The sequence below is a fragment of the Myxocyprinus asiaticus genome, chromosome 2, assembly GCF_019703515.2.
Source record: "Myxocyprinus asiaticus isolate MX2 ecotype Aquarium Trade chromosome 2, UBuf_Myxa_2, whole genome shotgun sequence".
Taxonomy (NCBI): domain Eukaryota; kingdom Metazoa; phylum Chordata; class Actinopteri; order Cypriniformes; family Catostomidae; genus Myxocyprinus; species Myxocyprinus asiaticus.
Window position 1 is genome coordinate 49,128,109 of NC_059345.1, and position 24,715 is coordinate 49,152,823.

At 36.8% G+C, this 24,715-nt stretch overlaps 1 protein-coding gene across 1 annotated transcript in view; it reads right to left on the reverse strand.

Moving 5' to 3' along the window:
* Nucleotides 1-24,715, reverse strand: part of LOC127409830 (neural-cadherin-like) — a 413,418-nt gene that overhangs the window by 261,437 nt on the left and 127,266 nt on the right. The window contains exons 2-4 of the mRNA XM_051644684.1: nt 14,523-14,720; nt 5,503-5,728; nt 2,113-2,317 (exon numbers count right to left, since the gene is read on the reverse strand). Of these exons, the coding sequence (XP_051500644.1) occupies nt 2,113-2,317; nt 5,503-5,728; nt 14,523-14,720 (629 nt within the window). The remainder of the gene's footprint in view (nt 1-2,112; nt 2,318-5,502; nt 5,729-14,522; nt 14,721-24,715) is intronic.

Consider the following 24,715-nt stretch of genomic DNA (forward strand, 5'->3'; position numbering starts at 1 on the left):
TCTTATTGTAAAGTGTTACCGATTTTTATTACTGTAGTTTTTGTGTTCCTGTATTATTATTATTGTTTTATTTCAAATAGCATGGTTAAAATATGGTTACTATAGCAAAACAATGGTAAAGTTTGTGGTTAATGTGGTTACAAATACCATAGTTTAACCATTGTTACTGTAGTAAAACCATAGTAAATTTGTGGTTAATATGGCTGTACTACAAATAATATTGTTGAACTATTGCTGATGTAGTAAAACCATGGTTAATTTTTTAAGGTACTGATAAAGCTATTGTGAGGGAAGGCAAAACTATTTCAGAAATTATATTCCCTCCCTTTCCCCAAGAGGCTCCTTAAGTCTCTGAAATCTTACAATTATGTGGATGAGAGAATGACATTAAGCATCAGGAACAAATAATCATGATTAACAATCAAAACTGTTATTTATTATTGTATGTCCAATTATAGTTTTTTCTTGCAATTCGTTGCACCATTATTTTAATTACTGTAACTAAGCACTGCTTATTGTGTTGCTGTAAAACTACTAACATCAATATGAGACTTATTTGTGGAATTAAAGAGATAATATTGAACAGTCAAGAGAGTATGTCAAAGTGTGGTGCAATCTGTTTGACAGAATATTTTCATAAAAGATCATTTACATAATACATTTATGAATATATACAGTATATATATATATATATTTTATTTAAGTAAAATATTATTTATTCTTCTATCATTGCACCACCAGACAGACTTGATTTTGCCAACAAAAAATGGTGCTGGTGCTGTTGTGTGACATCATCAGAATGCTTAATAATTAGGGGTGTAAAAATGCATCAATGCATTGTGTTTAATCCATCTGACAAATACATGTCAATGCATCGATTACGGAATTTAAGAGTTGATTATCATTACTGTATTAATACCCAATGTGATTACATGAGCCATCCCACAACAGATGCAGAGCAGGTGAGTTTGAAGGGGAAAAGTGCACTTTAATTTAAAAATGTTTATGCTGCCGAGTTCACTCCCTGCGACCCTACATTGGATTAGCAAGTAAATGGACGGGTGGATGCTGCATAGTTTGGCTGAGTCCATTTGACCAAAGTAAGTTGTTGCTTTCTTCTCCAACTACGATTGTTTATATTGCTTTATATCTCCATAAGATGTGGTATTTCTCCATAAAATAGTTTAACTATTAATAGATCACAGCCTAAATATATGTGCATAAGTAAAAAATTCACTCGTTCACTCACTTTCTTTATAGTGAATGACACATAGTGCACTATATAGGGAAAAGGGAGTGATTTCAGACTGTTCTGAAGGGAACTAACAAGTTAAATGCTAAATGTTGGTTGATTAAAGATACCTTTGATTGGTCAATGACATGTGGCAACCACAAAAAGATAAAGCATTTAAGTGAACATACTTGACAAGCGGAGTCGCCTCCGTTCTGGCATCTCTCATTGCAAATGAAAAGGGAATTCTATGACCCAGCTTGATGTAATCATGGGTCTTAAATGTCTGCACAGGACATTTTTAATTTGTAATTATTGGTGCAATAAATGTTAACATTACATGATATGCAAAGCTATAATGCTTATTCCATATACCGTCTGTTTGTGTGTGCGCATCAGACATTGTTATCCTATAATGCATGTCACATTAGCATTATTTTTCTGTTTATATATGCAGCCACAAATAAGCCATACCACCTCGGTCCTACATGCATCTGTGACTCTTGCTCTCAAGTCTGGTGCATGTCTGTGCTGAACAAATTAAGATCCAGATTTGGATCTTTTGAATCTTTTTTTTTTTTTTCTGCATATTTATTAAAATAATTATGAATCATTCTATCAATCAATAATCAATCATTATAATTACAAAATATACACTTTGTATAATTTTAAAATAATAGAATTCCCTCTCATACAGGTTGCAAAACAGGCAAGTTATTTTCAATAAAATATGAAAGAGAGCTCCTTCTATCAAATATCTATGAAGTAATTCAAAAAATGCATAGCATGCAAAACTTGCACAGCCTGTGGCATAAAGTCCTGCTGGATCAGGTGCTGACAATGCCTCTGTTCAAATCTTTTTTAGCATTAGCAGCACTCACCTCTGCAGCACTACTGAGACTGTCCTGGTTTTCACTGGCCCTCACTAGCAACAGGTAGCGGTGCTGGTCGCTCTCATAGTCTATACTGCGGGTCAGACTGATCTCCCCAGTCTCCTGCTGGATGTTGAAAAGACTGCTGGGATTGATGAGCAGGCTGTATGTTATTGGCTGTTTCTGGAAGGACATTGCTGGAGTGACAAGAAAGCTGGACAAGGACAAAGAAAGAGAGATAATACTGACTATATAGACTATAATCTTGAAAAACGAGCAAAACAAAGAAAAAATCTGTAAATAAAAGATAATTAAAATACTTTTGTTCCGCACAAAGGACTTTTGAGCTAATATGGAAGCTATCTGTGGAAATGTTTCAATCAAACCAACTTCCAAGCTGCAGTGGGAGCCATTTATATCTTTAAACTATTGTGGCCGAAAAGTACACAACACAATCAAATTACTGCAGCAAATAAAAGCTGAAAACACAATTGAAATAAGCCATAACTCAATGAAATAAAGCCACAACACAATGAAATAAAGCCACGGCACAACAGAAAAGCCACATTACAATTGTGGCTCAATGTTGATGTACTGTGGCTTATTTCCATTGTGCTGTGGCTTTTCTGTTGTGTTATGGCTTAATTTCGTTGTGTTGCAGTTTTTCTGTTGTGTTGTGGCTAAATGTTGAAGTGTTGTGGCTTATTTCCATTGTGCTGTGGTGTTTCCTTTGTGTTGTAGATTAATTTTGTTGTGTTGTGGCTTATTTCTGTTGTGTTGTGGTTTTTCCTTTGTGTTGAGGCTTAATTTCATTGTGTAGTGACATGTTTCCGGTTTGTTGTGGTTTTTATGTTGTGTTGTGGCTAAATGTTGATGTGTTGTGGCTTATTTCCATTGTGTTGTGGCTTAATTTCAGAAGACCTAATGTTCATGTTTATCAGTATTATTGATTATCATCAGTATTTGTTATGCTTTTACAATATGTGCCTTATTTGCATTCTTACAGCCACGTGTAAGTTCAAATTTAAGTTATTATGTAAGTCTTACATAAGTTCTTTACATTACCTCATGGTAAACTTGGAAATTTCCATAGACACATGTGGATTAAATTAAGGGGAGAGAGTGGGGTCTGCTTTAGAAGCCTATGCTATGGATGGACTTAAATACGCCCTGTTTGAGTATGGTCTTCAGAGAAAGACTGCCCTTCAGAGAAAGATGAGAAAGACCGAGCAAGACTGAGAAAGATAAGAAAGACTGATCTTCAGAGAAAGATGAGGAAGAGGATGAGAAAGATGGGAAAGACAACAAAGGCTATCACATAACATCATTATAATTACAATTTCAATTTCTCTCCTATGTCTGATAACTAAAACTAATAAATGTACTTTTTCTTGGCAAATTTAACTGGTGTGGCTCCATGACTTCACAACAGGGAAAAAGACTGAACTTCAGAGTCTTCAATTCCATTGTGTTGTGGCTCATTTAGTTGTGTTTTCAGCTTTTATTTGCTTTGCTAAGTTGTTTGTGTTGTGCACCCCTCGGCCACCATATCAAACCCAGTTTTTGTGCACATCTTAGTAAAGAAAGTGGAGGATTGTATGTAGAGAGAATATTATACTGTAAAGACAAACAATAAAGAGCTACAACAGGAAATAGATTCACCGTGTCTTATTGTTCTTTTGTAAATGTGAAAACAAACATTCACTCTGTAATTTAAAGAATCAGATAACATATTGTGCTGATTAGTCCAATACTGTACACTAGGAACAGAACAAAAAATCCTTAAGAAAGAAACCAAAATTGTAAGGCATTACTCCTCATTGCAGATGGCATAGATCAGATGTCATTATGAAAGGCAATCCCATTCTTATTCTAAAAAAATCCTTTAATTTGAAATTCATCCAAGGTGCTTCTGCCTTTCTCACCTGTTATCACTTGTTTTTCTCATAGTTTTCTACACACTGTGTCAAATCCTAACTAATGCTTAGACTTCAGTGGGCTTATGAAAACCTAAAAGCCAGCTAAATGTAAAATCCTTGATTAAGCATAATAAATGGAAGAAAAATGCATGAACATTCACAACCACAGTAACAGTGGGATTGTAACAGTTAAGAAATCTTGTAATAAGTGATTTTATAAACAAATACAAAAATATAAATAAAACAGCAAATACATATATTTAAAAACCATTCAAGCCATAACAAGCAGCATAATGTCTTTTTTCTTTCTTTTTTTTCAGTTTTATAATATATTCATAACATAGAAACTAAAGGCAAAATTATGATAACCATCTAGTTAAGATCCTTTTGTAATATTTGTAATCCCACAGAAGCTTAACAGCAGGCATAAAGGAAGATGAATGACAAATTAAGGTAAATGTGATTTTTTTTTTTTTTTTCAGGTTTTGTGGTTATTACAACTCTATTTTCTTTGCATGAGTTCGCCAGTTGGCTTGGTCTGACGTTGCTGTCAGGCGGAGACCAGAATGTTTGGGGATAAGATTAATGTCACCCCTTTCTGGTGCCATGAGCAATATACTTCTAATCCTAACATTGGCTAGTTAACTGCATCTTTGCAAAGCTATTGATGCAGCCAAGCAGATTCAATTATTAAAAAAAATATTTTGCTAAGTTTACTAAAATAACAAAATCATAGAATCACAGGTATGTATGAGATAAAAAATGGATGGTAATGCAATGCATATTTAATCACATCCAGTGGCCATAAAAAGATCCAGTAGGCACTTATTCCACATGGATTTAGGATAATTTGTTACAAAGCAAGCCTGATATAAAATACATCTGCATAGGGCAGATGCTAATCATTCTTTCGTGTACTAGAATAATGCAAATCATTTCACAATGACTCATCTAATATCAAAGGGTTGTGCAATTAACACTGACTGTATAAAGTGAAAAATAGATAATAATAATAATAATATCTAATAATAATAGACAATCTATTTGTCACCTATGTGAGAGCAAATACAAAAAAGTAACAAATCCATTAAACTACAAAGAAAAAAAAATGTCAGCCTCTGAGGGTCGTCTATATGAGCAGAACAAAGTACTGATGTGCGTGCATCTTTAATGCATATCACTGTACCCTGACATAGTCAAAGATCATTATTTCATGAATTTTCCATGTAGGACACAATGACTCACACAAGCTATGCTTCAATGAGAAGGTGAGGGCACAGATGGTTGGGTGTAAGTGCAGCATGATCGTACTGCTATTATTTGTTACACTGATTGATAAGCAGTGTTCTCTTTTAGCATGAGAGATGCATTTAGGGTGTGCTAGAATTACACTTTGGAAATAAGTTTGGGTGCATTTGTGAGATTGGGTGTGTATGTATTTGTGTGTGTGTGTGTGTGTGTGTCTATGCATTATACTCACGGTTGTCCTTCTGGTGTGTTCTCTGGTATAATAATAGTATAAGACATGTTGGTGAACTGAGGAGCTCTTGGACCTGCAATGACAGACACAACAGCAGCAGGGCTGCGGCTGCCCTGACTGTCGGCAGCCACCACTGTTAGAAGATATTCTCTGTCTCTCTGCAGGGGTAGACCCGTAGTCCGCACGTGACCATTTTTCCTGTCCACCTCAAACCTCCCGTCACCTCCTGTATTGTAGTAAATTACCTATCAACCTCACAATCTTTACATTGGGTCTCATTCGCTAACTAAATGCACGCATATATTTGTGCGTAACACCTGCATTCGAACATTTTCTTGTAAATTTAGGATAATATTTAGAACCAACTCAGACAACATGTACACAAAAAACACAAACTCTTGGTGGCCTTGGTAGCTTTGGAATGTGTTAAGCTGAAAATGTATATTATTAGAAAATAACAAATTAAGTAACCTTATAATAATTCTTAATTATTTCAAAAACACTGTGCATTATAGCTCGATTTAGGATATTTCGACCTAGGATAGGTTCTGCATAATGGCTTTTAAGATCATGGCTATAATGGGTTCCCCTATAAACATTCCTACATTGCAATCAAGAAGCATGGAGGCTGCAATAAATCTTATTACTGACATGCTTGAGACAAATTATCCTTTGCACAATCTTATTCCTCAAAGGAGAGGTGTGAGCCCTGCCGACTCCTCAGGAATCAAAATCAACTCACATGCATCACCACCAGAACAGATCTTCTAAGATATGTAACTGTTGCAAAAGGCATAAGATTCTTAAATAATGAACTTAAAGGAAAAATACACTGACTTTTTTGTTTTTATTCAAAAAATATTAATTGTTTGATTTTTAATGTGTCTCTTTTATCATTATTGATGTTTACTTGAGTGTTTATATATATATATATATATATATATATATATATATATATATATATATATATATATATAAAACCATGGCAAGAAAATGTACGTGAACCCTTTGGAATTACCTACATTTATGTTAGAATTTGTCTTAAAATCTGGTTTGAACTTCATCTAAGTTACAATAATGAACAAACACAATGTTTAAACAAATAACACAAATTATTGTATTGTTCTTGTAAATATTGAATACATCATTCAAACATTCACAGTGTAAGTTGGAAAAAGTATGTGAACCCTTAGGCTAATTACGTCAACAAAAGCTAATTAGAGTCAGGAGTTGGCAAACCTGGCATCTAATTGATGAAACAAGATTGGAGGTTTGGGTTACAGCTACTTTGACTCATAAAAAGCACTTAAACATTTTGAGTTTGCTGTGGATAAAAATATATATATATATCTCAGAAGACCTACGATCAAAATTGTTGCTTTGTATAAAGCTGTAATGTGTTACAAAATTAGCTTGAAGAGCTTAGATATTCATCTCTCCACAGTTAGAAAAAAATTCTATAAATGGAGACGATTTAGTACTGTGGCTACTCTCCCTAGAAGTGGCCGTCCAGCCAAGATGGCTCAAAGGGCACCCCGCAGAATGCTCAACAAGGTAAAAAAGAATCCTAGAGGGACTGCTAAAAACTTTAAGGAATCATTGGAACTGGTTAACATCTCTGTTCATGAGTCTACTATATGGAAAACATTAAACAAGCATTGTGTCCATGGCAGGACACCACGAAAGAAGCCACTGCTTTACAACAAAAACATTGCTGCACAACTGAAGTTTGCCAAAGGCCAACTTGGCACTCCACAACGCTGATGAACGAATGATGAAACTAAGGTTGAATTGTTTGGGAAGAACTTGCAGCATAAAAAGGGCACCGCATACCAATGGTGAATTATGGTGGAGGGATCATCATGATTTGGGGCTGCTTTCCTGCTTCGGGGCCTGGACCACTTGCCTTCATCGAGGGAAACATATATCCTACATTGGATCAGTAGAAGTTGGGTGATGCAGCAGGACAGTGACCCTAAACATTGAAGTAAATTCATTATAGAATGGCTAAAAAAAAAAAAAAAAAGAAAATCCACCTTTTGGAGTGGCCTAGTCAGAGCCCAGACCTTACCCCAACAGAGATGCTGTGCAATGACCTGAAGAGAGACATTCATGCCAGACACCCTAAGAATATGGCTACGCTGAAACAGTTCTGTAAGGAAGAATACTCCAATATTCCTTCTGAATTTTGTGCAGGTCTAATCCACAGCTACCAGAAATGCTTGGTTGAGATTATTGCTGCCAAAGGAGGATCAACTAGTTATTAAATCCAGGGGTTCACTTACTTTTTCCACAGCACTGTGATTGTTTAATGGGATGTGTTGAATAAAGACATAAAACGATTATAACTGTTTGTGCTGTTAGCTTGTCTATACTTGTGACTTTGATGAATATAAGATCACATTTTATGACCAATTAATGCAGAAAACCAGCTAATTCCAAAGGGTTCACATACTTTTTTCTTGCACTGTATATACAGTGCATTCAGAAAATATTAAAACCCCTTCATTTCTTTCTTTTTTTTTTTTTTTTCACATTTTGTTATGTTTTAGCCTTATGCTAAAATTCTTTAAATTATTTTTCCCCCTACATCAATCTACACTCTGTATACCCTTTAATGACAAAGCAAAAACCAGATTTTTGATAACTTTGCAAATGTATTAAAAATAAAAAACTGTTGAAGGAAAGCAGAACTACAAAAGCAGCAAAATACAGAGATATCACTAATGAAAACCTGGTCCAGAGTGCTCAGACTGGGCCGAAGTTTCACCTTCCAACAGGACAATGACCCTAAGCACACAGCCAAGACAACGCAAGAGTTGCTTAGGGACAACTCTGTGAATGCCCTTGAGTGGCCCAGCCAGAGCCAGGACTTGAACCCAATTGAACATCTCTGGAGAGACCTGAAAATGGCTGTCCATCGACAGTCCCCATCCAACCTGACAGAGATTGAAAGGATCTGCAGAGAAGAATGGCAGAAAATCCTCAAATCCAGGTGTGCAAAGCTTGTCGCATCAAACCCAAAAAGAATTGAAGCTGTAATTGCTGCCAAAGGTGCTTCAACTGAGTACTGAGTTAAGGGTCTGAATACTTATGTCAATGTGATATTTCAGTTTTTTTCTTTTTAATAAATTTGCAAAGTTATCAAAAATCTGTTTTTTGCTTTGTTATTATGGGGTATGAGTGTAGATTGATGTGAAAACAAGGGGTCTGAATACTTTCTGAATGCACTGTATGTTGATATACAGGTGCATCTCAATAAATTAGAATGTCATGGAAAAGTTCATTTATTTCAGCAATTCAACTCAAATTGTGAAACTCGTGTATTAAAGAAATTCAATGCACACAGACTGAAGTAGTTTAAGTCTTTGGTTCTTTTAATTGTGATGATTTTGGCTCACATTTAACAAAAACCCACCAATTCACTATCTCAAAAAATTAGAATACATCATAAGACCAATAAAAAAAACATTTTTAGTGAATTGTTGGCCTTCTGGAAAGTATGTTCATTTACTGTATATGTACTCAATACTTGGTAGGGGCTCCTTTTGCTTTAATTACTGCCTCAATTCGGCGTGGCATGGAGGTGATCAGTTTGTGGCACTGCTGAGGTGATATGGAAGCCCAGGTTTCTTTGACAGTGGCCTTCAGCTCATCTGCATTTTTTGGTCTCTTGTTTCTCATTTTCCTCTTGACAATACCCCATAGATTCTCTATGGGGTTCAGGTCTGGTGAGTTTGCTGGCCAGTCAAGCACACCAACACATGGTCATTTAACCAACTTTTGGTGCTTTTGGCAGTGTGGGCAGGTGCCAAATCCTGCTGGAAAATGAAATCAGCATCTTTAAAAAGCTGGTCAGCAGAAGGAAGCATGAAGTGCTCCAAAATTTCTTGGTAAACGGGTGCAGTGACTTTGGTTTTCAAAAAACACAATGGACCAACACCAGCAGATGACATTGCACCCCAAATCATCACAGACTGTGGAAACTTAACACTGGACTTCAAGCAACTTGGGCTATGAGCTTCTCCACCCTTCCTCCAGATTCTAGGACCTTGGTTTCCAAATGAAATACAAAACTTGCTCTCATCTGAAAAGAGGACTTTGGAACACTGGGCAACAGTCCAGTTCTTCTTCTCCTTAGCCCAGGTAAGACGCCCCTGACATTGTCTGTGGTTCAGGAGTGGCTTAACAAGAGGAATACGACAACTGTAGCCAAATTCCTTGACATGTCTGTGTGTGGTGGCTCTTGATGCCTTGACCCCAGCTTCAGTCCATTCCTTGTGATGTTCACCCAAATTCTTGAATCGATTTTGCTGGACAGTCATAAGGCTGCGGTTCTCTCGGTTGGTTGTGCATCTTTTTCTTCCACATTTTTTCCTTCCACTCAACTTTCTGTTAACATGCTTGGATACAGCACTCTGTGAACAGCCAGCTTCTTTGGCAATGAATGTTTGTGGCTTACCCTCCTTGTGAAGGGTGTCAATGATTGTCTTCTGGACAACTGTCAGATCAGCAGTCTTCCCCATGATTGTGTAGCCTAGTGAACCAAACTGAGAGACCATTTTGAAGGCTCAGGAAACCTTTGCAGGTGTTTTGAGTTGATTAGCTGATTGGCATGTCAAAATATTCTAATTTTTTGAGATAGTGAATTGGTGGGTTTTTGTTAAATGTGAGCCAAAATCATCACAATTAAAAGAACCAAAGATTTAAACTACTTCAGTCTGTGTGCATTGAATTTATTTAATACACGAGTTTCACAATTTGAGTTGAATTACTGAAATAAATGAACTTTTCCACGACATTCTAATTTATTGAGATGCACCTGTATATATATATATATATACATACACTACCGGTCAAAAGTTTTGAAACACTTACTCATTCTTTATTAATTTTTTTTTTTTTTTTTTTTTTTTCACATTTTAAAATAACAGTAAAGTCATCAAAACTATGGAATAACATAAATGGGACTATGGAAAATATGTTGTCACTAAACAAAATTCAAAATAAAGCAAAACTGTGTTATATTTTAGCATCTTCAAAGTACTCACCCTTTGCCTAGAATTTGCAGACATGCACTCTTGACATTTTCTCAACCAACATCTTGAGGTATCACCCTGGGATGCTTTTTAAACAGTATTGAAGTGGTTCCCATCTATGTTGGGCACTTATTGGCTGCTTTTCTTTATTATTTGGTCCAAGTCATCAATTTCAAAAATGTTATTTTTTTTCTTTATATTTTGGTTTTATAATGAAATAAATTAATTTGGTGGCACAATAATATTTTTGTCTACAAAACTAACTTCAAACATTTAAGCATACACTTTCAGATCAAAAGATTTTTAAGATCATGAGAAACATTTCAGTCAAGTGTTTCAAAACTTTTGACCGGTAGTGTATATATACACTATATTGCCAAAAGTATTCGCTCACCCATCCAAATAATTGAATTCAGGTGTTCCAATCACTTCCATGGCCACAGGTGTATAAAATGAAGCACCTAGGCATGCAGACTGCTTCTACAAACATTTGTGAAAGAATGGGCCGCTCTCAGGAGCTCAGTGAATTCCAGCGTGGTACTGTGATAGGATGCCACCTGTGCAACAAGTCCAGTAGTGAAATTTCCTTGCTACTAAATATTCCACAGTCAACTGTCAGTGGTATTATAACAAAGTGGAAGCGATTGGGAATGACAGCAACTCAGCCACGAAGTGGTAGGCCACGTAAAATGACAGAGCGGGGTCAGCGGATGCTGAGCGGATGCTGAGGCGCATAGTGCGCAGAGTCAATCGCTACAGACCTCCAAAGTTCATGTGGCCTTCAGATTAGCTCAAGAACAGTGTGTAGAGAGCTTCATGGAATGGGTTTCCATGGCCGAGTAGCTGCATCCAAGCCATACATCACCAAGTGCAATGCAAAGCGTCGGATGCAGTGGTGTAAAGCACGCCGCCACTGGACTCTAGAGCAGTGGAGACGCGTTCTCTGGAGTGACGAATCACACTTCTCCATCTGGCAATCTGATGGACGAGTCTGGGTTTGGCGGTTGCCAGGAGAACGGTACTTGTCTGACTGCATTGTGCCAACTGTGAAGTTTGGTGGAGGGGGGATTATGGTGTGGGGTTGTTTTTCAGGAGCTGGGCTTGGCCCCTTAGTTCCAGTGAAAGGAACTCTGAATGCTTCAGCATACCAAGAGATTTTGGACAATTCCATGCTCCCAACTTTGTGGGAACAGTTTGGGGATGGCCCCTTCCTGTTCCAACATGACTGCACACCAATGCACAAAGCAAGGTCCATAAAGACATGGATGAGCGAGTTTGGTGTGGAAGAACTTGACTGGCCTGCACAGAGTCCTGACCTCAACCCGATAGAGCACCTGTGGGATGAATTAGAGCGAAGACTGCGAGCCAGGCTTTCTCGTCCAACATCAGTGTCTGACCTCACAAATGTGCTTCTGGAAGAATGGTCAAAAATTCCCATAAACACACTCCTAAACCTTGTGGAAAGCCTTCCCAGAAGAGTTGAAGCTGTTATAGCTGCAAAGGGTGGGCCGACGTCATATTAAACCCTATGGATTAAGAATGGGATGTCACTTAAGTTCATATGCATCTAAAGGCAGATGAGCGAATACTTTTGGCAATATAGTGTATATATATATATATATATATATATAAAACTCAGCAAAAAAAGATACGTCCCTTTTTCAGGACACTGTATTTTAAAGATAATTTTGTAAAAATTCAAATAACTTTACAGATCTTTATTGTAAAGGGTTTAAACAATGTTTTCCATGCTTGTTCAATGAACCATAAACAATTAATGAACATGCACCTGTGGGACAGTCGTTAAGACACTAACAGCTTACAGACGGTAGGCAACTAAGGTAACAGTTATAAAAACTTAGGACACTAAAGAGACCTTTCTACTGACTCTGAAAAACACCAAAAGAAAGATGCCCAGGGTCCCTGCTCATCTGTGTGAATGTGCCTTAGGCATGCTGCATGGAGGCATGAGGACTGCAGATGTGGCAGGGCAATAAATTGCAATGTCCATACTGTGAGACGCCTAAGACAGCACTACAGGGAGACAGGAAAGACAGCTGATTGTCCTTGCAGTGGCAGACCACATGGAACAACAACTGCACAGGATTGGTACATCCGAATATCACACCTGCGGGACAGGTACAGGATGGCAACAACAAATGCCCGAGTTACACCAGGAACGCACAATCCCTCCATCAGTGCTCAGACTGTCCGCAATAGGCTGAGAGAGGCTAGACTGAGGGCTTGTAGGCATGTTGTAAGGCAGGTCCTTACCAGACATCACAGGCAACAATGTCCCCTATGGGCACAAACCCACCTTCGCTAGACCAGACAGGACTGGCAAAAAGTGCTCTTCACTGACGAGTCACGGTTTTCTCACCAGGGGTGATGGTCGGACTCGCGTTTATCGTCGAAGGAATGAGCATTACACCAAGGCCTGTTCTCTGGAGCAGGATCGATTTGGAGGTGGAGGGTCCGTCATGGTCTGGGGCAGTGTGTCACAGCATCATCGGACTGAGCTTGTTGTCATTGCAGGCAATCTCAACGCTGTGCATTACAGGGAAGACATCCTCCTCCCTCATGTGGTACCCTTCCTGCAGGCTCATCCTGACATGACCCTCCAGCATGACAATGCCACCAGCCATACTGCTCGTTCTGTGTATGATTTCCTGCAAGACAGGAATGTCAGTGTTCTGCCATGGCCAGTAAAGAGCCCGGATCCCAATCTCATTGAGCACGTCTGGGACCTGTTGGATTGGAGGGTGAGGGCTAGGGCCATTCCCACCAGAAATGTCCAGGAACTTGCAAGTGCCTTGGTGGAAGAGTGGGGTAACATCTCACAGCAAGAACTGGCAAATCTAGTGCAGTCCATGAGGAGGAGATGCACTGCAGTACTTAATGCAGCTGGTGGCCACACCAGATACTGACTGCTACTTCTGATTTTGACCCCCCCTTTGTTCAGGGACACATTATTCCATTTCTGTTAGTCACATGTCTGTGAAAATTGTTCAGTTTATGTCTTAGTTGTTGAATCTTTTTATGTTCATACAAATATTTACACATGTTAAGTTTGCTGAAAATAAAAGCAGTTGAAAGTGAGAGGACGTTTCTTTTTTTTTTTTTTGCTGAGATTTTATATATATATATATATATATATATATATATATATATATATATATATATATATATATATATATATTCTGTATATTTACTTTATATTTATTATGTTATATATCTTGACTTATGTTGGTGCATTTTTTTTTATTTATTTGTGTGTGTGTGTGTTTTGTCTTTTGCTTAAATTCAATTCTTAAACTGTGATACTGAGATGACAATTTACTCAAACTTTTAAAAAATAACAGGCAATGCAGTCTAGGTTAAATAAAAAGGTATGGATGGTGTTTCAACTGGTTTTGAGAATGGCACACTCGGCTTTACTCAAAGATCTTGATGTCCGTGCTCTTATGCAAGGGCACAAGGATACAAGAGCATAAGGATACGTTTGCAGAATGTGACAAATGGCTGTTCAGGTGATGTTGTGTTGAAAGCCCTTATATGGAGATGGTTTGGCCATGTATTATGCTAATTACTGGCACAAATCCCCTCATTTGGAATAACATGGATTTATCAGTATTACAACAAGAGTAAGAACAAATTATTGTGCTTATGTGTTGTTGAAATTTTGCATAAGAACCCTTTTTGTGAACCCAAGTTGTGGACAGTATGCAACTATTAGTGAATGAGACCCACTGTGTTCTTAATGTAATCATGTTATGTGCATGCATGTATTATGATCATTACATGGTTATTACATACTTATTGCATGATTATTACAATGACAGACACAAATATTGAAGCAGTACATTAATTACTACAACAGCTATCATTTGTAACAATACCATGTTATAATAAATATCATTTAACAATAAGGTGTAAAAAATCTTCTGAGGTTTCAAGTAACACTAAGGGAAATTTGCTTACCATCAGACAGAAAGTACTCCACTTCTCCACTGATACCATCATCACCATCCCAGGCTTGAAGCTTGTAGACCAGTGAGTTAGGTGGGGCACTAGCAGATACCACACTCAGGTAGGGGAAAGGTACCATCTTCCACTCAGGGGCATTATCGTTGACATCCATCACTGTCAAATCCACTCTCACTGTATACCATTCTGGACCTGAAAATGGGGAGAAGAGGCTTTCACGATTTCCACAGAGACATTTATCTAAATCAATCTGCATTTATAATGATCAATTATCTGCCTTTTGGAATCATGAATACAGTTAAGCAATAGTTCAGACAAAAATTCTGTCATAATTTACCCTCTCTCATGTAAAAAATTAAACAACGCTTTATCCTGCAGACTGTAATTTTTGAGTCACAGATACTAGGAAATGTTAATTACTGCATATGTACATAAAAATACATGTTAGTCCAACAATATTCCACCAAATTTGTGTAGCAACAAATGAAACAAAGCTGTCTGGATAAGCATTTTTATTTTGAAAAACAATGTTGATTTTTAAATAGTTTGCGCATGCCTGATGAGCCACACCCATCGCGCCAATATACGGGGTTTCCTCTTTCTTGTCTTTTTGCACGTTTGCACCTCAACACTTTGTCTCATCATCATATTGGACATCGCTTACTGTATTTGTTGGTAAGTAACTATAAAACTGTTAATTTCATGCATATAAAATAGGTGAGGAATTATATTTAATATAATTGACCCACATTACTGATGTTGTATAAATCAGCATGTTCTTGATCTATAAATAAAGTAAATTGAAGTAAATGCAATGACTCATGGTTGTGGTCAGAATGATTAACACACTAAACCATCAGGACCCAGTACAGCAGATTTACAGTTTGTTGCAAATAAACTGTACAATATTGCTGAATATTAAATATCGGTAAACTACACACAATCGCAGATTATGCTCAGTCCTTTTTTTAAATTTAGCAATGATCCAAGAGGTATTAATGATTGATCGATTGTCTTTGATCATTTAAATTCTAAATGTCATTTGATTTATCCACAAATCCGAATGTGAGTAAACAGACTGTCTATACAGACATCCGATACTAGAGGGCGCATGTTCAACTAGATGTTCAACTGCCGCTTTGGCGATGCATTGAACATCACCAACACAAATGTGCATACATGACTTCTTTGCCTGTAAAGAGTGGGCTCACCATAATCAGCGTTGGCGTGTTTTGAATTTTGTTTATTGCATACACCGGAGAGCATGCTACATACACTCACCTGTCCCCGAGTGGACATCTCACCGTCACCAGCTGATATGATATGTCACCAAAACAAGCACTATTTTGAACCCCATTGACATTATTTATTTATTTATTTATTTTTGGGGGGAACACAAAATATAATTTGTGTTCTTTGGAAGAAAGTCATAAATTTGGAACAACATAATAGTTAGTAATTCATGACAACTTCCATTTTGGGGTTAACTATTCCTCTGTATTACCAGTGTAAATACAATGGCATTTATTGTGATAAACAGATCTGTGAAGAATTTTTACAGATCACCAACAAAGACTGACCAAAGCTCCTGAAATTGTAACATGCCAGAAAAGGAGCTTTTGGGCAAGGTATGGAAGAGCTGCTAGTAAGACTTGATGAAAAGGCAAGTTTTAGTGTTTACATGATTTTATGGTATGATCTAGATCAGTGGTTTTCAATTCAGGTCCTGGGGACCCGCAGCACTGCACATTTTGGATGTCACCCTTATTGTACACACCTAGTTCAGTCCATAGAGTGCTCTGTTAATGTGCTCATGATCTGAATCAGGTATGTCAGATAAGGGTGACGTCCAAAATGTGCAGTGCTCTGGCTCCCAAGGACTGGAATTGAGAACCACTGATCTTGATAAGGGATCTTCAACCCTGCACTTGGAGACCCACTGTCTTGCAAAGTTTTGTTCCAACCTGTTCCAACACACCTGCCTGTAATTATCAAGTGACCCTGTAGACCATGCTTAGCTGTTTCAGTTGTGTTTGATTAGGATTGGCGCTAAACTCTGCAGGACAGTGGGTCTCCAGGAGCAGGGTTGAAGATCCCTGATGAAGATTAGTTGAGCTGATGACTTGAACAGTATTTGTATGTTGGCTATTTAGATGCATGTTTCTTTTTTAATTTATTTATTTAGGACAACAGACATTCTTAACCACAGAAGGACTGCTGCTTTGGAAGGCCTGCCTTTGTTTCTCTGAGAGGACCCAACCAAGTTATTCAAGAAATGTGAGGTACGTATCAAAGATTTCAGTTTAAAATAATAGTTTACCCATAACTGTCAATGACTTTTGTTCATCTTCAGAAGAATGTTCTCGGATATTTTTGTCCATAAATCAACCGTGATTAAAACTTTCAATCTCCAAAAAGGACAAAGGCATCGTAAAAGGTCTCCATGCAGAATGAGTCGTTTTCCCAAAGGTTCTGAAGCGATACGATCACTTTATATGATTATCAGATAGATAATTGATGACTGTTTATGCTCCAATCAAATCACAACTCCTATTAGCTGACGCAAATAGCCCATACAAAAAGACGTCACAAAGCCCAGCTAGCATAAAACCTCACTGATTCTCACACATCGAATGACAATGGTTTGATGTTTCAGTAGTTTTGTATATGCGAGTTAGAATGAGTGTTTTGATCTGAGTATGATAATCATCAATAGTCAATCTGATCATCATATAAAATGATGGTATCACTAACAGTAACAATTCTGATATACGAATGATATGAACTTTTGCGATGCCTTTATGTCCTTTTTTGGAGCTTAAAACTTTTGATCACCGTTGCCTTTCATCATATGAACAAAAACAGCTGAGAACATTTCGAAAATATTTTCATTTATGTTCTGAAGATGAACTAAAGTTATACCAGTTTGAAACAACATGAGAGTGAGTAAATGATGACATAATTTAAATTTGTGGGCGAACTATTCCTTTAAAGTGTTGCCAGATTTGTGTTTTTCTGCTCAATGAGGCTGTTTGGATTGTGCAGAAATATTTGCTTCTTCCACACTTGGGCTTGCCATTATTTGGGTTTTGACATTTTAATGCACCTTTGCATATTGATTTTACATTATAAAACTATATAAAACTACAAACATTATGTTTTTTAAACATTATAACTTTGTTTCACTATTTTATTGTGGTTAAAATTGTGTGTGTGTGTGTGTGTGTGCGTGTGTGTGTGTGTGTGTGTGTGTGTGTGTGTGTGTGTGTTTGTCAGGACACTGAAGATGCGACAAAGGGTGTGTCCATTGGCATTCTTGTTTTGGAGAATAAAGCAACATCTTCATTAGTTCAGAACATTGCTGTTGTGTTGGAGGAGGTTGTCATTCTGGAGTATCTCCCAGACCTCTCCACTGCTCTGGCATACCTTTTTGGCCTTCTCTATGCCCTAAACCTTTCCTACCCTAAAGATCTCAAGTACACCTTTGATACAGTGTGTTCATGGAGTTGGGCTCTGGATGCACCAAGTGTGTGCTTTCTCTTAAAAACAAACTATTGTTGTAAGTAAACTTGGAACAGTGCTGTGGCATATAATTTTTATGTCACAAAGAATGACCTGAAATACAGTTTTTTTTTTTTGTTTGTTTGTTTTTTTTTTCTGGATATACCCAGATGTGCTTTCATTTAAAAATGTTGTAAGCATATTCAGATCACTGTTTTGGTTGTGGATTTTTGTCCTGACACTACAATACACTGCATTTCATTGTTGGTTACAAACAACAATCTTCTTTTAATGAATACAGATCGTTTACAAATGAAAACCCTCAATTTTAATTGAAACAATTTAAATGGGACCATTTTACTTTAGAAATGAAAAAAAAAAATAAATAAAAAAAAATCACACTGTTGATGATACTGTTTTAAATATTAAAACTTCATTTTAAAGGCAACATGCCTTTTATTTTATTTATTTTTTAATGAAGCTTTGACAAAGTTGTTATGGCATTTAAATGTGTGCAGTATTGCAACTGCATTTGTAATGTATCTAAATTGTTTCTGTAATGCAGAACTTATTAGAGCCCAATCAAGACTGTCTGTCAAATCAAAGACTTTATATTGTTAAGACTATGTTCATGCAGCTGGGGTCTGGATTCACCCAGCTTATGCTTTTCTTAAAAAAAAAAAAAATGTAAAATTGGGCGAATCTTCCTAGTTGTTTAAATATTTCAGTGTTCATATTGAAATAAATATATAAAGAGACAAGTCCATGTTTCTCATTTGTAAACAGATTTAAAATAAGGGCAATATGATGACTTAAAAAACTTGGCTGAACAACAGTCGTCATTGTTGAAATTGTTGTGACAAGAATATCTTAAATGCCAGAATGAGAAAATGCACATTGCATGAACAAACTAATTCATGTTCGCTAAACAAAGTATCATTACTAAGGATAATTATAAAACAGTAGTTTGGACAACTCAAAAGTCTTACTGCATCATGTTGCCTTACATTTTTACGTTTTCTCAACCATTTATTTTTTACAGTGTGTCATTCCAAACAAGGATTTCTTTTTTTTTTCTTTTTTTTTCTTTTTTTATGCGGAACACAAAAAGAGATGTTTGAATGAATTTCACTGTCAGTCTTTTCAATACATGAGCAGTGGATAGTGCCTCACTTTAAAGCTTAAAAAAAGGACCCAAAATTATCATTAATGTAGTCCATGTAACTCGATCATCATATTCAAAGTCTTCAGAAGTTATAAACCTATCGTTTGCCTTCGGACAACATAAGAGTAAATTATGACATTATTTTTTTTTTTTTTTTTTTTTTTTGCGTGAATTGTTCATTTAAAACCTTGAAGAAGGGAGAGGACATGCTATTATTTGCATTTACTTTAATTGTCCAATGTTGTTCACTTATCTTTGGTTTACAACACAAGGTGCATCATGATTATGTCATGATCTGTTTTTGTGTGTTTTTTTCTTTTCTTTTTTTTTTCACAGCAAATGCTCAGAGCAGTTTCAGAATCTCAGCTCCAAAGGTTTTTTTTTTTTTTTTTTGCAAAAAAATGTGAGCTACACAACATTACAGATTCAGAGACACATTTACATGCAAGTTGGAGAGAATGGCAGATACTAATGAGTAGAGTGTTTTCCTCATGGCAGCGCTTACTACATTTATCTGCTGCATCGCCTCATTAGACATTCCTTCTTTATCACAATCATCGCTTTGCAAAGTGAGAGAACTGAAGACAGCTTCAGCACGCATTTATGGAACACACACTATCATCATGGAATTACAAGAACAAAACATAAGGAAGGACAAAAGAAAGACAAAATGCATCAGCCATTGAACTTTACAGCAACCCCCCCCCCCCCCCCCAAAAAAAAACAACATGCCAGAATCTCCTCCCATTTTCTGTTTCCCAAACTTGCTCAATCGCTCCTTCAAAAGAATCTTCCTCATTCCCTTTATTTCTTTTTTCTTTTTTTCACAATTCCTCTCCACTCACTTTTTCTTTGAGATAGGTATAAATAGTGGGCTGTCTGTCAGAAGATGTGTGAAGTGACAGAGTTGTGGGCTCTTTGATTCCCCAGGTGATTGGCCCTTTCATTGCCGTGACAGCACACCTGCTGCCTTACACTCTGCTGGGGAGTCAGATAGGAAGGGCAAAAGAGAGAGAGAGAGAGAGAGAGAGAGAGAGAGAAGGAGAGAGAGACTTGGAGTGTGTAGGAGTTAGTGGGGGAGGCATGGAAAAGATTAACTTAAGCTCTAGGTTTGGATCAATATAAAATTATTATTTATAATAGATTAATAGATAGAGGTGGTGGGCAAGAGACAGCCATATTAAGATAGAGAGTGAGAGGAGGGCAGAAAGTGAAAACACATCCCTAAGGTATGTCAGTTAGCTAAACCAAGCCCATAACAGGCTATACGGCAGGGGTCTCAAACTACAGACAGAGACATAGTTTCATATGGCCTCTTAAGTCGCTTACTTATTTACTATTCTCTAAAACGTGAATGTCAAAACTAGATTGCTCCGGTTATACTCAACAGAGCTGTCTATACTGTGAGCACCCACTGCTACGATGGGCACTCCGTTTCTGCTTTTGACACGATGCACAGTTACTCCAGCCACTTTATTTTGCCAGCCCAACTGAAATAAAATGATTTTTAATTACAAATATCATATAATATGTGTGAATTTTTTGCAATGTAATTTGAGTCCTTGCTTAAGAAAGGGTCTGCCTATGCATCAACAACTCTTATAAGTGTGTAAATAACTGCTGTTGTAAAAACACCTAAAATGAAAATTCTCTTTTCATTTACTCACCCTCATGCCATCCTAGAAGAGTAATACTTTTTTTTTCTTCTGCTGAACACAAACAAAGATTTTTAGAAGAATATTTCAGCTCTGTAGGTCCTCACAATGCAAGTAAATGGGTACCAAATTTTGAAGCAAAAATATTCACATAAATGCAGCATAAAAGTAATCTATAAGACTCCAGTTGGTAAATCTATATCTTCAGAAGCGATATGATAAATGTGGGTGAGAAATGGATCAATATTTAAGTCCATGTTTACCATAAATTTTCCTGTCTGCCCAGTAGGTGATGATTTGCACAAAGAATGTGAATCACCAAAAACCAAAGCTGAAGAATGTGAAAGTAAAAAATGGAGATTTATAGAGGTGCGTTACAATCCGCAGTGTTCACTGCTCCATATTCACTGAGCACGGGATATCTGCTGAAGTACACTTCAGTTGACAAAATTTGTTCATTTGGAATACCCTGCAATGTCATAAAACAGACAACGCTTGAGTTGTGCTGATCACAGGGTTCAAGTAAGATGACACAATATACTTATGTAAATATATATAAATGTACAATAAATAACCTTACATCCATATATATATATATATATATATATATATATATATATATATATATATATATATATATATATATACATACATTTTTATAATACATCCATGTTTATACTTATAAAAAAATTTATTGTTATATATTTAATTTAATATATTTTTATTATATATTTATTTTTAAATTAATATATATTGTAACCTGTAAGTTAAACGACTGTTGATGTTTAATATCAAAATAAATGTTATGTGGTTATTTTATAATAAGTGTGTCTTCTTAACTTTTATATGACCAATTGTCATGATAATTGATGTAACGGTCGCATCTCGTGCACTTTGTACTCGCGCACAACCACGTAGAAAGCACACCTGGGGTAAATTAGGTTTAATTAAAATGCCAGCGTCTCAAACTCCTTTTGCTTGTTTGAGTTTAGCATTAATTTTAGCCACACTATGTTAGTACTCTGCTGGTACATAATGACTGGTGGCTAAATTTACCTCTCCACTTCCTGTGAAGTGATGTATCGATGTACACTTATTCCCTGTGCAGTTTGGAGTGCCCTTCCAACTGAACAAATACGCTCCCTTCGTAATGGAATCATCCTTAAGATGGCAGAATACCATGTAAAGTCCACTTCGGCAGACCCTAATGGTCGAATGGAACGTACCATATAACTGTTCAACTGACCTACTAGGTTACCCCAGTATGTACCGAAAACATTCCCTCTGGTTAACACACAAATTCCTCATATCGAAACATGTAATTGATGCAACCACATTCAGCGCAAATGTTTAAACGTCTGCACTGGTATTAGTCTATTAGCAACAAAGAACACAATAGCTATTAAATTATTCTTGCCACCAAACCATCAGAAACAAACAAACATCTGCCAGTCTGGCTTGTAATCTAAGGGTCAATCTGTTCACATTCAGTGCCAAATTTATAGATACTTGTATTTAAGAATCCATAGCCCTCAACCCTTGAGAGATACGTTTACCCTCCAAAGCGGAACTATTTTGGACATCCTAAATGCTCCCATAATCACAGTCAGAGCAACATGGTGCCTGTGTGAGGAGCTGCTCAACATGACCTGCATGTCAGAAGAAGTCCCAGTGTGAGAGATGGATAGACACACTTAGAGCCTTAAGGTGCTGGTAAAAGACCTCTCTTGAGCTCTGATAGATGGATGAATGCCATGCCATGCCAGAGCCAGAGCCAGAGGGCCATACCAGACCCTGAAAAACAGATAAACATCACAGCTTCTCTCTGAAAAAAAGTCCACCGCACTTTGTGCTTACTCTACCACTGAAGCTGGTTATTCCTGAAAGCTTTTGAGCTTGAGATGTGAGTTCATGTCACCTGAAATGTTGGGTTTAAGAACAAATGTGGGTGCGTATATACCTGGGAGATACAGAGATAGTGAAAGAGAATGTAGAAGACAAATATTTATTTATGGAATTTGTTGTATTTAAAGTATTACTTTGTAATTCATTATTGGTGTATATTCTGTTTAATGTGCATTTATATTTAGTGGGTTCATCAAAGTTTTATCAGGGCAGGTTGTTACATGTGTTTTGAATGTCATAAATGTATACAATTAATAACATTATTTGTAAACTAATATTTTGCTGTAGTATCAGCAGGAGCTCATGGGCAGAAGAAAATATTAATTTCCAGGCTGAAGGAACTTAATAAATAAAATTTACGCAAAGATGGCCTAGGAGAATATTCAGCTTGGAGCCATTAAGTCTACGGCCACGACATCTGTTGAGTGTCAACCTCTTGGAAACAATAAGAGCTCTGTGGACCATCAAGATGCTTTCCTCACACATATTGTAAATCAGGAAATACCCCCACATATAATGGTGGAGAATGCGGGCAATTTAATTTAATTCCTAACACACATACTGTTCCTACATATAATGGCGTTGGAATGCATGCAAAAATCGATATGTGTTATTTGTCGTTTTATACACCCAGTCATTCTTTTCTTTGAATCCAGAAACAGAACAGAGAAACTAGTCTAAAGTTTGCGTCTGTGATGTATATATTATGCGAAGGTTTGTTGTCATGACAACAAAAAAGCAAAAAGTATTTACTTCATCTGTGCAATTGTGAACATGCTGACGTTCATGTGAATCGATGAAACTGTGTTTTTATTAGTGCTAAAGAAAGAGACTCTTCCGGGACAACTCACTGCGCATGCGCAACCTGCCGACACCATATTGTCAACATAGCACAGCATGGCTAAGCTAATAACATAGCACAGCACAGCTAAGCTAACAAGTTAGCGATCTTTCATTGAAAGCCTATACTAAACCCTAGCATCAAAAGCTAGCGGTTAGCATCCTGTGGCCTGGTACAGTTAAATACAGATTGTGTTTGAACAAACTTTAAGCGATTTAACCCTTTATCTTCTCAAACGTTAACACACTTTTGTCTCTCTCTCATATGCATTTTATTCAATTATTCTCCCTCTCCAGTATCTCTTAACACAAATTACTGTCTCTCAATGAGCAACTGAGTTGAAGATGATTTAAGCTGAGTTTGGAGAGCCATTTAAAATTGATCTTTTCTCCATGTTTCCTTTATTGCCACTTTTATCAATTTCTTATCAAAGCTGAACTACTTGATAATAATAAGTCTGAAACAGTGTAAGTTTACAGAAAACTTACGGCTGCCTCAAATTCTTGTTATTATCTACCACCCATCAGTTTCCAGCTTATTTTTAATTACTTATCGGCTGTTTTTATTTTATTTCACTTTTGTGTGTTGGGCACTGTGCTGATTCTGTTCTATGTGGAGGGCCCCCACTGGACATCATTGACTCAATCTCCAGGCTACACAGTATGAGACTTCCCCATTGTGGAATTTTAAATTGACAAAATCCCTCCAATAAAATTTTTATATCACACAATCATGGTCAACAAGCACCGAACCTCAATCAGAATCCCTGATATTGCTATTAAGCATAACAACAGAATATTTACTGGTGGATTTTGTTCATTTAGTCTTTGTTTATTTTCCATTTCATTTTTAATTCTCTGTCTCTCTCTAACTTTTCTCTCCCTACTGTATACAGTTTCGAGACAAAGCCTGTTGAACCACAGATAATTCTGGTTAAAATATTTGTCATCAATAAGAGGCATCTTGAAATGTCAAATCATTAACCACATTTTGTGTGTTCTCCCTAGTCTTACCCTCACGCAACTACTTTATTTGTGTTTATCAATGCAATACAAATTCCGGCATCCAAACGCAGCCATGTGAAGAGAAGTGCCAGGTAACCATCACTGATGCCGAAGAC